This window comes from Myotis daubentonii, chromosome 16 (genome assembly GCF_963259705.1).
Source record: "Myotis daubentonii chromosome 16, mMyoDau2.1, whole genome shotgun sequence".
Lineage (NCBI taxonomy): Eukaryota > Metazoa > Chordata > Mammalia > Chiroptera > Vespertilionidae > Myotis > Myotis daubentonii.
Window position 1 is genome coordinate 36,169,541 of NC_081855.1, and position 15,307 is coordinate 36,184,847.

General features: G+C 39.6%; 1 protein-coding gene across 8 annotated transcripts in view; it reads right to left on the bottom strand.

The window, feature by feature from the left end:
* Nucleotides 1–15,307, bottom strand: part of MED13 (mediator complex subunit 13) — a 100,409-nt gene extending 85,102 nt beyond the window's left edge. For 2 of the 8 annotated variants that reach the window (XM_059669783.1, XM_059669788.1), the window contains exons 1-3: nucleotides 14,476–15,307; nucleotides 12,509–12,743; nucleotides 1,831–1,999 (exon numbers count right to left, since the gene is read on the bottom strand). In XM_059669783.1, coding sequence (XP_059525766.1) covers nucleotides 1,831–1,999; nucleotides 12,509–12,743; nucleotides 14,476–14,541 — 470 coding nt within the window. In that variant the 5' untranslated portion in view covers nucleotides 14,542–15,307. Of the gene's footprint in view, nucleotides 1–1,830; nucleotides 2,000–12,508; nucleotides 12,744–13,550; nucleotides 13,707–14,475 lie in introns of those variants that run through there. The other 6 variants (XM_059669784.1, XM_059669781.1, XM_059669786.1 and 3 more) reach the window with 5 other exon arrangements.

Sequence of the window (15,307 nt, forward strand, 5' to 3'; positions counted from 1 at the left end):
ATTTAATCCAGGCTTATCTGCTGATCCATTTTACTAAAACTAAAAAAAGAAGTATGACCCTAGCCAGTTTGGCTCAGTGGGTAAAGCGTCAGCCTGCAGATTGAAGGGTGCCGGGTTTGATTCCTTCCAGTCATGGGCACAAGCCTAGATTGCAGGCTCAGTCCCCAGTAGGGGGCATGCAGGAGGCAGCCGATCAATGATACTCTCTCATCATTGATGTTTCTCTCTCTCTCTCCCTCTCCCTTCCTCTCTGAAATCAACAAAAATATATTTTTTTTAAAAAAAGGATGAAAAAACTTCACAAGCACAAGAAAAAGATGTGCACATATGACATAAAAGATAGCATCTCAATAATGATTACAATTAACAACCAAATGTTTATTTCATATCTGCACACCTTTTAGGGAAAGCAAATACATGTCCTTCATTTTATCTTCTTCCACATCCCATCTTACTATTATTTCACCTCTCTCTATTTTTTGTTTGTTTGTTTTGTTAATCCTCTTGAGGGGGATAATTTTTGCATTGATTTTTAGAAAGAGTGGAAGGGAGAGGTAGAGTCAGAGAAACATCGATGAGAGAGAAACACAACGACTGGTTGCCTCCTGACTGGGGCTGCTTACTGAGCCTACAACCAAGGTACATGCCCTTGCCTGGAATTACACCCACCACCTTCCATGCTCTAACTGGCTGGGCTATTTCATCTCTCTTGAAGCTTCACTAATTCAACAACTACTTGGCACTGAATCTTCTAACAGACTGTGTCTTATAGTATTTGAATTACAGAGAAATACAGTAGCCTAAAGCTTTTAACCGCCTCTATCTAAAACTACTCTGCAAGTTGTCATAAATTTTCTTAATTCAAAGTTCAAAATAATTATAAACACTCCAAGAGTAAACATGTTTTAGAGAGGAAAACACAAACTTAAATTACTTTAAAGCAAAACGAGAGGTCTGGAAATGTAAAAGGTTAACTTAACCCAAAACAAAACTATAGGTCACTACCTTTAACAAGTATTAAATTACTTAATTCTTTACAGAGAGGAAGGGAGAGGGATAGAGAGTTAGAAACATTGATGAGAGAAACATCAACTGCCTCCTGCACACCCCTACCTGGGACATGCCTGCAACCAAGGTGCATGCCCTTGACTGGAATCAAACCCAGGACCCTTCAGTCTGCAGGCCGACGCTCTACCCACTGAGCCAAACCAGTCAGGGAAAATTACTTAATTTTTAATAGAGCACTGAGAATAAACATTTCCACTAGTAATAAAAAAGTAACTTCAGCCAAAACCGGTTTGGCTCAGTGGATAGAGCATCGGCCTGCGGACTGAAAGGTCCCGGGTTCGATTCCGGTCAAGGGCATGTACCTGGGTTGCGGGCACATCCCCAGTAGGAGATGTGCAGGAGGCAGCTGATCGATGTTTCTCTCTCATCGATGTTTCTAACTCTCTATCTCTCTCTCTTCCTCTCTGTAAAAAATCAATAAAATATATTAAAAAAAAAAAAAAAAGTAACTTCAATGCATGCACTTCTGTTTTCATCACACATTTTTTTCTATCACCCCAAAATAAAACTTAGGCCACTATATTGACACACAATGTATTCCCACTGCAAGAAAATTCTTACAATGTGTAAATGAAAGGGTTAAGTGGGCAAACAAATTTGAACACTTATAGTAGTTTGCCAAAGTTAGCTCCCTAAAATATGTCTGTAATACATTAGCTTATCTTAGTCTGTAATACATTAGCTTATTTTACATTTTCTGTAAAGCCATAAATACTGACAAATAAAAAAATACCAAGTAAGAGTTTAAATACAATAGCTTACCTTTTATTTATAGGCTTTTCATCTTTTTCATAAGGCTTTACAAACCACTTGCCAATACGTACAAAGTTCCGGTTCATTAAACACCGTTCCAAAAGATTGTGAACTGCTTTGAAAAGCAGAGTACGGCATTCATAAGAAAGTCCATTCTCCCAAACTCCATCTTCCTCTTCTACAAGAGAAAAATCAAAGAAACAGAAAGTAAAGTAGTGGCACCATATCTACTCCGAGTCAAGTAAAAAGTGTTACAGTTAAACTAAATACATAAGCCCTACTTCACCTCAGTATATTGAGCTACAATTACTTCCATCTATCTGTAGACATTAAAATATCAGGTTTCAAAATTACTCCATAGGAATAAAAGGCCCAAGTGCCATGTATGCTATTAAATTACCTGAAAATGATTTTCCCACCATATAAAAATGTAACACTATATTGCGAATATAATGATTTGGTTTCTGTATCAATGAAAAGGACATTTGTGTAACCTGGGAAATATTAAACACACTCTATACCTAAGATGCCAATGTCTAAGCTAGTTCACTTATTACTTTTTCCTAATTCTTCCAAGTCATTCAGCCTGCCAAAAAAACTAGCCAGTTAATAATTAAAATCAAAATAGTTTATGTCCATCAGCATTCTAATCCATGACTCAACTATAAAATAATTATGAATAAAAAAGAAGCTTTTGGCTCAGAGCCTAACAAGCAGTGCATTATCAGCCACCTTAGGTCTCATTTCAACCAAATGATTCCCATGACTCAGTATAGAATCCTCTACTTGAGGGAGAAATTTAAAGACTTAAATTTTAGTCCTAGCTGGTTTGGCTCAATGGATAGAGCATCAGCCTGCGGAGACTGAAGGGTCCCAGGTTCGATTTCGGCCAAGGGCACATGCCTGGGTTGCGGGCTCGATCCCCAGTAGGGGGCATTGCAGGAGTCAGCCAATCAGTGATTCTCTCATCATTGATGTTTCTATCTCTCGCTCCCTCTCTCTTCCTCTCTAAAATCAATAAAATATATTTTAAAAAAAATAAAAATAAAAATAAAGACTTAAATTTTAAATGGTACTTCTGACATAAAGCTATCTTTATTAACTATACAGCCTCAATTTTGCCAGCAAATCTATTAACCATTCCAACTAACTTATAGATACTACCTCAGCATTTTAACTTTCATCATGTTTTAAACTGTTATTTCAAATACAATTTAATATCCTTCTATAGCCTACATATCTTTATAAACATTTCACAAATACTGATCATCATCTTTCAATTTAATGAATAACAAAACCTTTCTTAATTCAATAAAAATGTATACACTACACCAAGCATGTCAAATTTGCGGCCCACAACAAATATTTTTGCAGCCAAGCCAATAAATAGTACGATATGTAAGAAACATTTTAATAAAAATTTCATAACTTAATTTTTACAATATCCTGTTATACATAATAATTATTGATAACGAACTACAACGTTCGCTAATGATTACTATAATCATGTTGCATTCATTTCCCTTACGTGCAGGCGCACCACTTCTCTCCACTAATACTAGCAGCGAATATTTTAGCAGCCAATTGCCATATCATTAGTCTTGGAATGACTTGTTTGGTGTGCATAACAGGGAATATTTCGCTTTCGGAGAACAAGAAAAATAGGTTTATTTATGTTACCCTTATTTATTTGTGCAGTTATTTGGTGTCTGGAAAGTTAATGTTCAAGAAAAAATATTAATATTTATTAAAATGTTCTATTATTTTATGTTGATTACACATTTATTTCAGTCCTTTGTATTCAGCATGTCTCTATCAAAATAAACTTATGTTTCTATGAAAATTGAAGCTTTTTTTTGTGTGTGTGTCCCACATAAACTTAAACCTTGTTTTTTTTGGCCTGTGTTAGCCTGAGTTTGACATGCTTGCACTACACCCATAGAAAAATAATAAACTATGATGCTTTTGAATAAAAGCAGAGACATTAAGAGTGACACATGGGCCCAACCAGCATGGCTCAGTGATTGAGCACTGACCTATGAACGAGGGGGTCATGGTTCAATCCTCAGTCAGGGCATATGCCTGAGTTGAGGGCTCAATCCACAGTATGGGGCGTGTAGGAGGCAACCAATCAATGATTCTCTCTCATCACTGATGTTTCTATCTCTCTCACCCTCTCCCTTCCTCTCTGAAATCAATAAAAAAATATATTTAAAAAAAAGTGACACATGGTTTATATCCATAACTTGCACAACAAATTGGTAGAATAAACATTAACTAAAACTCATAATGACTGAATTTTAAACTTTAAGGTTGAATTTGTTGTTCTTTAAAGAGTCTCCTAAATTATAGTCATCTTTCAAATTAACTGTTACTTCTTAAAAGGTAAGCTTTAAGAAAGGATAAGTTTTTGAAAATGACAACTTAAGAGTTACAATAATTTTTAAATCAACATCTGGCACTAATATTAAATTTAAAAAGTTCTTCATATTCTATTATGTTATAGACATTCTTATCTCCTTCTATTTAAAGCCTTAGCTTTATGAGTTTCAGTTGATTGAACAGTAGGCTAGGAGAAAAGGGAAGTAGCACATAGTGACATTGCTTTAATCTGGATCACAAGCATATTTGTGAATTGCTAAGAGAAAAGAAACCTTTCTCAATCAATCTATTTTCAGCTTAATCAGTTCCTATCATTTCAAAATTAAATAGCTATATTAAGAGTTTTGTCTCAAATTATAACCATTATTAAAAATACATGTCCTTAATTCCAAGAGAATTACGCTGAAAATACCTCCCAACTCTTCCCTTCTTTATAATCTATTTAATATACTTTTGTACTTTACTTTTGTTGCCTTTTAACTCAAAAATCCTTACCTTCTAAGAAGCACAATGGTTGTAACATCTGTCCTACACAAGTAGCCTTTATCAAAATCATTTTTCTAACTACTTCTAAGTTTTAAAGCATCAAAAACCCAAGACACAGCTACCATTACACATCAAAGTTATAGTCACTATAAACTTCAAGTATCAGAAAATTATGCACTTAAAACCTAAGACTGAATTTGCCTTCTTCCCCAAAAGAGTAAATTAAAAAGCCTTTGGCATAGTAGAGGCTATAATACAATAATTTATATATTTTCATATAAAACTCTGAAGTTTTTGGTTTTGTTCATTAAAAAAATTCATTTCAGTTAAACCTGTAGTTAAATGATTTAAGAATACTAAATATAGTTTAGAAAATTATTCAGTATTCATTTCCAAGCATTTCTCCCTCATTGCTCTAAATTTTATCTAGAGAAACTCGGGTGAACTCAATTCTCATTTTACATTATATCCTCAAATGCCCACAATTCTCATTAACATTAAATGAGGGTAATGCATAAAACAAAAACAGACCACCTCTTAGGGTTTTCCAAAGCGAACAAATCTCTGAAGTACATCTTCACCTGTGACAAATTATATTACACTAATATATCATTTTTCATTGCTGAGGAAATAATGAGAATTAAGTTCTAATAGCACTCAATGAAAAGCCTCAAAGGAAGGGGGCATCATTTAGAAACAAGAAGCCTACTAAGCCAAGCTTCTAATACCCTAATCGTATTTAATAAAAGGCTAATACGCAAATCGACTGAACAGCAAAATGACCGGTTGCTATGGTGCGAACTGACCACCAGGGGGCAGACACTCAACACAGGAGATGCCCCCTGGTGGTCAGTGCACTCCCACAGGGGGAGTGCCGCTCAGCCAGAAGCCAGGCTCAAGGCTGGCGAGTGCAGTGGCGGTGGCAGGAGCCACTCCCGCCTCTGTGGCAGTCGGACATTCCCTGAGAGCTTCCAGACTGTGAGAGGGCGCAGGCTGGGCTGAGGGACCCCATCCAACCCCGAGTGTAACACCAGGCCACTAGTGTTATAATAATCCTAATAAATGTACTTCTCTACATGTTGCATTCAAAGATATGAAAAGTGAAATGGTACAACTAAGACATAGTGATCTGCACCTCTTACACTAATTAAAACAATTCCTCAAATCTCAATGACAGCATTGTATTAGGAAAGGGAAGGAAAGAGGAACACATGGCAAATCTTTACCTACCTCTTTTGAACTTAATCAACCAAAACCTAATGGAAAAGGTCTGCTTAATGCATTTAAATAAATGTCTTCTTCCTCTAGTATCTGTATCCTTAGAGAAAAGTTTCAATTCTGGGTTTTCAGTACTTTCCCATTACTATTAGCATTGAAACTTTTAATCATTGCTATTTATTTTACAAAGTATTTATTTAAACAATGCAAAAGTTCAAATGCTAAATATGATTACTGTATTTTTTTCCTGAGGACACAGATTATAGTGATACCAAAGTATGTGGTAGGTCATCAAAATAATGCTCTATGAGTGGGGCAAAAAAACAAAAAAACAAAGAAGCTAACACACTTAGTACTCATACGCAACGTTTTTCTCAAAACTGACATCTTTAAATATCTCTAGTGATAAGCTGGGAGAGAAAGAATCTTTTCCTAAATAATTCTGACAAGCTATTAGAATGCAACATACACTAATGATTAATAAATGGGTCGCCTTAACCGGTTTGGCTCAGTGGATAGAGCATCAGCCTGCGGACTGAAGGGTCCCAGGTTCGATTCCAGTCAAGGGCATATACCTTCGTTGTGGACACATCCCCAGTAGGGAGTGTGCAGGAGGCAGCTGATCGGGGTTTCTCTCTCATCAATATTTCTAACTCTCTATCCCTCTCCCTTCCTCTCTGTAAAAAATCAATAAAATATATTTTAAAAAATAAATAAATGGGTCAAAATTATCATGGTAGAAAATATCATGTATTTCCTGAAAGAATAAAGAAAAATTAAATATCTAGTTCAGTGTTTGTCTTGAACAGTAACTGCTTAATCATAATTCATTCATTCAACAATATTACTGAGAGCCTTAAACTGGCAGCATCGTTAATAGATAGCAAAACCAACTTTGATTTTAAAATAGTCCAATATATTAATGATTATTTTTGAAGACTTAAAGAAACACTTTCTTGTTTAAAATGGACAGTACACAGAAGAAATATGGCAAATAAACTTGTTCCTAGAAGATTAGCCAATTTAAAAAGTTGGGTCACAAGTACTGTGGTACAGAAAATAGAAATAAATTAACTCTTCAGGCTACCTGGGGCACAAAACAATTTTTTAGTTTGTAGATACCTATACTTGGCAGTTGTTTATCTGTCAATACTGCTAAAGCTGCCACTTAAGGTTAAATTCCACTATAATTAATACCCTTCAATAAAAAAGCATCCAAAATTAAATTCTAAGACTAACCAACGGCCCATTTAGTTTGATAGTACTATGATGAAATTCCAGCATAATTAAAGTATTTGAACATGTTGCTAAAATCCCATTTATAGACCACAGGATTCAGGAAAAATAGGAAAAATAAGAAATATTTTTGGCTCTGAGCCTGTTTTTTAGTTTTCGGAGTCTCATCACATTCTAGCTTACTATGATTTTTTTTTAAAAGAATCAAAGGTTGAGAGAGGGAGTAGTTTTTTCGTTTTGTTTTGTTTTAAAGACTAAAAGCCAATGATGACAGTAATAAAATCCCAAAAAGGTTAAGACACAGAATAAAAAACCCAGAAAACTTTTCTCCTTTAAGGGCACACTAATGATAGTGAAACAATCTTTCATTGAAGCAAACTAACCGTACATGTAAAATAATCAATCAGTTCTATCCACTATAGAGATTTTTAAAAAAATATATTTTTACTAGTAGCTCTGCACACAAATCCGTGCACCAGTAGCTCTCTGTGGGGCCTGGCCGCTCCGCACCCGCTGCCCAGAGGCTCTCCGTGGCCCAGAGGCCCATCCACAGCTGGGCACAGAACGCTTGCCTCATTGCTGGTGTGACGACGCAAGCATTCCATGCCCTGGCCTGGCCAGAGGCCCTCTGCGGCCAGGGTGGAATGCTTGCCTCGTCACCAGAGCAACAAAGCAAGCATTCCGCCAGGCTGCTCACGCTGCCTGCTCTCAGTGGCCACCCCCCAGGGACTGGGGGACTCTGGCAGGGCTGAGAGGACTGGGCGCCACCATCTTGTGGCTATGGGCACCACCATCTTTGTGACAGAGTGACAGTTAATTTGCATATTACCCTTTTATTAGGTAGTATTGATTTCAGAGAGGAAGGGAGAGAGAAAAAGAAATAGAAACCTCAATAATGAGGGAATCATTGATCAGTTGCCTCCCGCACGCCCCCTACTGGGAACTGAGCCCACAGCCTGGGCATGTGCCCTTGACTGGGACCCTTCAGTTAGCAGGCGGATGCTCTATCCACTGAGCAAACCAGCTAGGGCCACTATAGAGATTTTGACCAGAGGGTTCAAGCTAAAATTTTCCCACCATCAACTTTACACTTCTATCATATAAGCACTAAACAAGGTCTGCCACAAAATTTAAATTTTAAAAATAAATAAAATTTAAAAGGCTGCAGAGAGGAGTTTTGTTCCCTAGTCTTTATTTTATCAAAACATATTGATATTGATTCAACTATCTATTCTCTTAGAGAGAACAGAGCAAAAAGTTTTGTTTTTGTTTTTTAAAGTGTTTGGCTTTGCCCAGCTGGCATGGCTTAGTGGTTGAGCATCGACCCGTGAACCAGGAGGTCACGGTTCCATTCCCAGTCAGGGCACATGCCTAAGTTGTGGGCTCGATCCCCAGTGTGGGGCCTGCAGGAGGCAGCAGATCAATGATTCTCTCTAATCACTAATGCTTCTATCTCTTTCCCTCTCTCTATTTATTATAATAAATAAAGTGTTTGGCTTTCCAATTCAAGGGGTATTTTGAACAAATGCTAAATAGTATTGCAAAGTACTAAAATAGGTCTTACTAAAAAGTATTGACCTCTACTACAAAATAAGTGACTGAGAATTTAAAGTATTTATCAAATCAGATTTGGTTTGCTGCAAGATTTTTACCAATTAGCAATAAAACAAGTTTATGTTCTATTTCTATACATCAGCTAAACTTGAAAGGAAGGTGACCCAAACATGTGCTACATGATATAAGACAGGCAGAAATTAAAATGCACTATGGAATCTGACCAGATGATTCAGAACTTTCAAGATCATAAAAAACAAGGGAAGCCTGAGAAAATGTCTGTCTAGAATAGCCTAAGGAGATATGACAAATGAAATGTGGTATATCCTGGATGAGATCATAGGATATTAGGTAAAAATAAAGACATTTCAAATAAAGTATATACTTAGTTTATATTAATGTATCAATATTGATTTATTAGTTGGAAGATATACCATTCTAATGTAAAATGTTAGTAAAAGAAACTGGGTGAAGGATAAACAGGAACTCTCTATACTATTTTTGCAACTTTTATGTAAGTCTAAAACTGTTCTAAAATAAAAACTTTAAAAAAACATACACTATGGCCCTGGCCAGGTGGCTCAGCTGGTTGGAGTACGCCAAAAAGTTGCAGACTGGATTCCCAGTCAGCGCACATTCCCAGTTGGGGCAGGTATGGGAGGCAACCAATGGGTGCTTCTCTCTCTAATCGATGTCTGTTTATCTGTCTCCCCCTCCCCGCTTCCTTACTCTCTAATATCAATAAACATATCCTCAGGTAAGGATTAAAAAAAATTACACTATGGATGACACAAAGGTGATAAGGGGATTAAGCAAAGGCAATACTTTAGTTCAGTAATAAAAGTACAATAAGAAAAAATGGGATTTCTAATCTTTGCAGAAAGAAATGCCTTTCCTCCTTCCCCAATAAGAAGGGCATTATTGGGAGAGATCAACCAAAGGACTTGTATGCATGCATATAAGCATAACCAATGGATACAGACACCAGGGGATAGGGTGGAGGGTGAGGGCATGAGTGGGGGAGTTGGGGGAAAGTGAGGGGATAAGGACACATTTGTAATACCTTAATCAATAAGGGGGGGGGGGCATTATTATCACCATAATTACAAACATTTAATAAGATGTGGTAGGTGCTAAACCAAACAGAAGGAGCCTGCCTTGAAAAGCAGCCTCAAACTAAATTAACCAGCTTTTTAGTTACCACCTGGGTCCTTCCGGTTCCCCTTTCCTCAATGCTACACCTCCACTTGGAACTCAGGATTGCCTCCTGCAGCTGATGCCACCCCTACTGTCCAGATGCTCTCTTCTCAGGGGAGCTTAAAAGGAGGAAATAGAGTGCCACAGATGGAAAGAAATGAAAATGGGTTAGCTAGAGAGACAGAGGCGAAGACTAATTACCCCAAAAGGGAGGCAGACGGTGTGTCCCTGGGGCAAAGAAAAGAGCGAGACAAATAAACTCCATCTGAAAAGACCTTACTATTCTTTAAGATATGTCTGATTTAAGTGACAACATTCTAAAGTAAATGACAGGTTAAAAAAAAAAGTTAGAACATTATAAAAACACCACTGACTATACAACCGTTTAAAACAGTATAGGACAGTCTTTGGAAGAGCAAGTATGATTATATACAACTCCTAATATATTTTGGTTTACTATTTCAATTGCTTTTATTCTGATAAAATTTTAAAAGTTATTTACCATTGAAGGGCATTCAGTTAAATCTGACAACAATTAAAACCTAATCTTCCAAAATTACTTTTATTCACATTCAAAATCAGTATCTTAAAGTACAGGTATTACCATTTTTTAAAATTATGCTAAAAAATTAAACTAGAGAAGAAATGTTTTCAACTGTAATGCAGTTTCAGAAGAAAACATTTAACTCATAACATGAAACTTAGAAAAATATCAACATAGTTTTTTAATATGCATCAAAACAGCTTACATTTAACTTTAATAGGCTTTTAACTTTCAAAACATTAGTCTCACTATGGTAAAACGAAATACTATGTATCTGCTAAAATTATCTTTGATTCCACAAAATGTATTTCATGGAATCTGGGAGAAAAATGGTCTGTTCAGATGCTCTGCCAACTTTACTAAGACTGAAACCTCCAAGAAATCACTGTAGTTTATCAACAATTATAGTTTACCTATAATTTATAGTTTATCAACATTAAAACAGTCTTCAAACATTTTTGTAAGGTGGTTTTTATATCACCTAAAATTAAGAAAATAGCCGAGGTATACCCAAGTTAATGAAAGAAAAAGGAAGTGGGCAGGTTGGCTTTCGGCAATTAAAAAGCATCATCTTGCTGATGCCATAAAGGAATTTTATGTCATGAGATATATAGATATATATATATATGCACTTATACATATATACAAACACATCGTTTTACATAATTAGGATATATTACACACTTAGAACTAAGGGCTAACCTCTCCAGCAGAGATGTTATTAGGAAAGCTGGAAAGCTAGAAAGCATTTATCATAAAAGAATAGCAACCACTCTCAAAAATAAGGATTAACATGAAGGGTCTGTTCATTAGAAGATGAAAAGCAACCATCAAAACAAATGTAACACTTACATTCCTGCACAAAAGTTGGTCTAAGTGCTTATTTGAGATAGTCATCTGGATTACATTACATCAAAAATATAATAGCTCCTATAGGTTATAGACAACAGAAACTTCAGAGTACTCAATTTCAAATAACAATGCCTTTTTCTTTTTTTAGTAATCTAAAAATCCTAAATTTACCTGCCAATAATCATTATCAAACATCTTGCTGAGTCTTTGGTACCTTGCAGCAAACAACTAATCATTCACATTCCTATCATCAGAGATTCAGTTTACATTGACTCTTACAATATAAAGTACACAACCATCAGTATCTTTTTAAAGTAACATCTGGTCCTAAATAAAAAAAATAAGATGAAAGATTTCTTAATAATTTGCTCACAATAAATTTACTTCTAGGTAACTTTTTAGATTATGTACCAACATCCTATAAAAGCTAAATAAGTTGGCACTCATCTTGATAGTCTTCGATGCAAAGGTATCTAAAATAATCACTTTCCAAGAATAAACAAACTAACATAAGGCTTCATATGTTAATAAAATAACAAATTAACTGTATGCCTTGAAAAAATATGAGAAAATTACAACATTTCTAGATACTCTTACAATTGTCTGCCTATTCATATAGAGGAGAGCAGTGGCAGAATTGATTCAAGTTAAATTACACTCGGCTTCAAAAGTATTATGTGACTTTGTTAGGAACTTTATGCTCTCTGATTTCATTTTTCTTAGGTTAATGTAACATTTCTTTCTTTTATTTAAAAAATATATATTTCTTTATTGATTTCAGAGAGGAAGGGAGGAGAGAGAGCTAGAAACATTAATGATGCGAGAGAATCCTACACGTCCCCTACTGGGGATTAAGCCCGAAACCCAGGCATGTGCCCTTGGCTGGAATCGAACCTGAGACCCCCTCAGTCCGCAAGGTGACGTCCCACCCACTGAGCCAAGCCTTCAGGGAAGTAACATTTCTTTCTTAAGCTCTACCTGAGAAATTCATGAAGAAGCTGGGTGGTGGGAGAATAAAGTTATTTAAGGTTTAAAAAGCCTGCCATAATATGGATAATTTAAGTAAAATAAAATAACCACAGTGAAATAAACATAAAGCTGAATGTTTATCTGGCTTCATACCTAAGGTTGTTCTACCAAAAAACTCTTAATACAAAAGACTTGGGGGGAAAGTATACAACATTGCTATATCATTAGCTAGAAATAAGTGGCTTTCACCTGATAAGTCATGGTGAATAAGGTCAGCAAAATTGGGATCTTCACCCCACCAGAATATCCACAATTCTCTTCTTCCAGGTCTTTGATCTCGACGCCAAACACCAAGTACATCTGCCTTAAGGCAGCGACTAAAGCTGCTCAAAATGGGGTCTTCCTCTGTCACCGGAAACAGAATAGGAGCAGAAGTTGGGCCTTGCCATACATATCTTTTCCATTTAATTCCTGTCAAGTCAGCCTGAAGAAAAGAAAGTGAGATTTTTTTTATTACTGCACATTCCAAGTCAAAAACATTCACTATTAAAGTCCCTTATTTCATCAGGACATTACAATTTTTTAGTATATGCTTAAGATCTTGAAAGCAGACTGACAAAGAAGATGCTAATTATGAAAATTAAACAATCAAAATTTTAAGTAAAAGCACAAAAAAGTTTAACCACATTGGAATGTCACTGAATAGCAAGCCAATAAATGTGCATCCCAAGGAGAAATAAAAGAAATGTAACAGTGATAAATATAAACGTGCATTTAATACTGCACACTGAGTAACATTTCCTCTCTAAACTGTTCTATTCTAACTGGTCACATTTGTTCCTTGGTGTCAAACTTGTAACAGAAAATTAATTTTTAAAGACGCATGTTTACGGAAGTCTGAACTATAACAAAAAATTCTTGGTACTTCTTCACATATCCCCTTGAGGAAGTCAAATACCTGCTCACAAAGAACTGTCAGATTTGTGCTAGTCTATCTGCAAAGAACCTGATCCTAAAACTACCAAAAATAGACTGAGTCGGAGAAGATAGAAATGTAAAACCTTCGTTTGTCTTGTTATAACTGAAGAGATGCTGATTAATGGACATTGTACACACACAAAAATAAATTTCATAGGGGGAAGGGCATTAAAGGTCTTAATTTAGCATCTTTAAAGAAATTCCTCACTCTAGCTGAGAGGTGCAGGTCTAGGTGCCAGCATGAAACGGCCGGCCCGTGACGGGCAGTTTACACTTGCCAGGCAGCCGCGCTCCGCCCACTCGGCTCGCGTACCTATCACATACTCTCTCCGTATTTTTCAAAGCACCGTGAAAACGAAAAAGAAAAGCCACCGAAACTTTAAAGCACGGACGCCACAGCACCGTCCAATCGCGGACTGAGCATCCGCAACAGTTGGTGCCGTTTCCAGCCGTCGGCGGTGGGATGCTGGATGCTGCCGCCCGGGCCAACCTGCACGCCTGTCACCCTCCCTCGGCCGCCCGGGCTCCTCCGCAAAACGCGGGGCCGGCCGCTCAGCATTCCCAACACGCAGGCAGCACACACACAAACACTCCGCGCACGAGACCACAGCCCCTCCTCCCCGAGCCTGTGCCGCTCACACACACCTCATGTCCTAATAAAAGCAAGATGGCCAGAAATTGTCAAAACGGCAAACTGTTTTCAAAGTTTAAAGAGAAACATATGAAATGGCTTCTACTGTTCCGCACGGGGGTCTGAAACCACCTTAGGAAGAAGAGACGGCCCTTCTGTTAGTTTGACTCGTGTAAAAAAAAAAGGCAAAACGAAAAGAGATTTTTTTTTTTTTGGTGAAGTTCTGGCGTCCCGTGTATCGGGGGACACAAACGACCGGAGTTGAGCCATAAAGACCCGGGGGAGACCGGGCACCGGGGGGGCGGGGGGGGGCAGGGGGAAGCGGGGAGCCATGGTCAGCGGGAGGAAAGCGACGGAGAAGCGAGAAACTCCGAGGAAACGCCAATGTCCTGCCAGACCCGCAGCCCAAGTTGAAGACGAGACCGAGGGGGGAGAGAGTCGCAAACAAGACAAGAGGAACCCCAACTCTCCCGAAGCGGAGCCAGGGCGGCGCGGCAGCCACCCGGCCCCGGCCCGGCGGGGCCTAGCCGGGACCGGTCGGACGGACCGGCGCCCCCCTCCCCCACGGCCCCGGGGCGCCCCCTCCCCCGCCGCGCCCGGCACTCACCAGGCAGAAGAGGTTACAGTGACAATCTTCCAGGCTGGCCCCGTTCGGCACGAAGGAGGAACTCATCGTCCCTCACAGCAGCCGCCGCCGGCGCCACGACCCACCATCCGCCATTACCTCCGCCTCCGACCGGAGAGAGAAACGCCGACACCGGGGAGGGCGGGGGGGTGCTGGCCGGGGGGACCGTGGAAGAGGAGGCCGCCGGGCCGCCCGCCCTCCCCACCCACCCCCCCGCCGCCGCGAGCAGCCCCCGCCGCCCGCCCGCCGGCACCCAGCCGCCCGGGGCCCGCGCCCGAGGCCGGAGGGCCGTGCCGCGCTCGCCCCGCTGGCCCGACTGCGGCGGCCGCGGAGCCCGCGGACGCTCGTCCCTCTTTGGGGGACAGAGAGGATGGGTGCCCCTTCCACCAGAAAAATAATAAATTACACAATAAATAATTAAAATCGAGTCCGGGAGGGGAAGGGCCCGAGCGCCGGAGGCTGCCCCGGGCGGGAGGCGCCCGCGGAGGGGCGGGAAGGGCGAGCCCCGAGAGGAGCCCAGGCCGCCGGGCCGGCAGCGGCGGTGTCCTTAGCCCGGTCTCCTCGGTGGCGGCGGCGCTGGCGGCGTCTGCGGCTCACACCATCCTCTGGCCGTGTCTCCCGTGGTCCCTGGGCCCGGCCGGCCTCGCGCCTGCTCTCCCGCGGCCTCACCGCCCGGACGCCGTAGTCTCCCCCATTTTGTGGGCCCAGCGGGCGGTGTTTTTCCCCCTTTAATCCGAATTCACGGGTTTTCCCTTCGCTTTAATGGCGGCCACAGGGACCAGCTCGCCCTCTCTGCTCGCCCATTGGCCGGCCC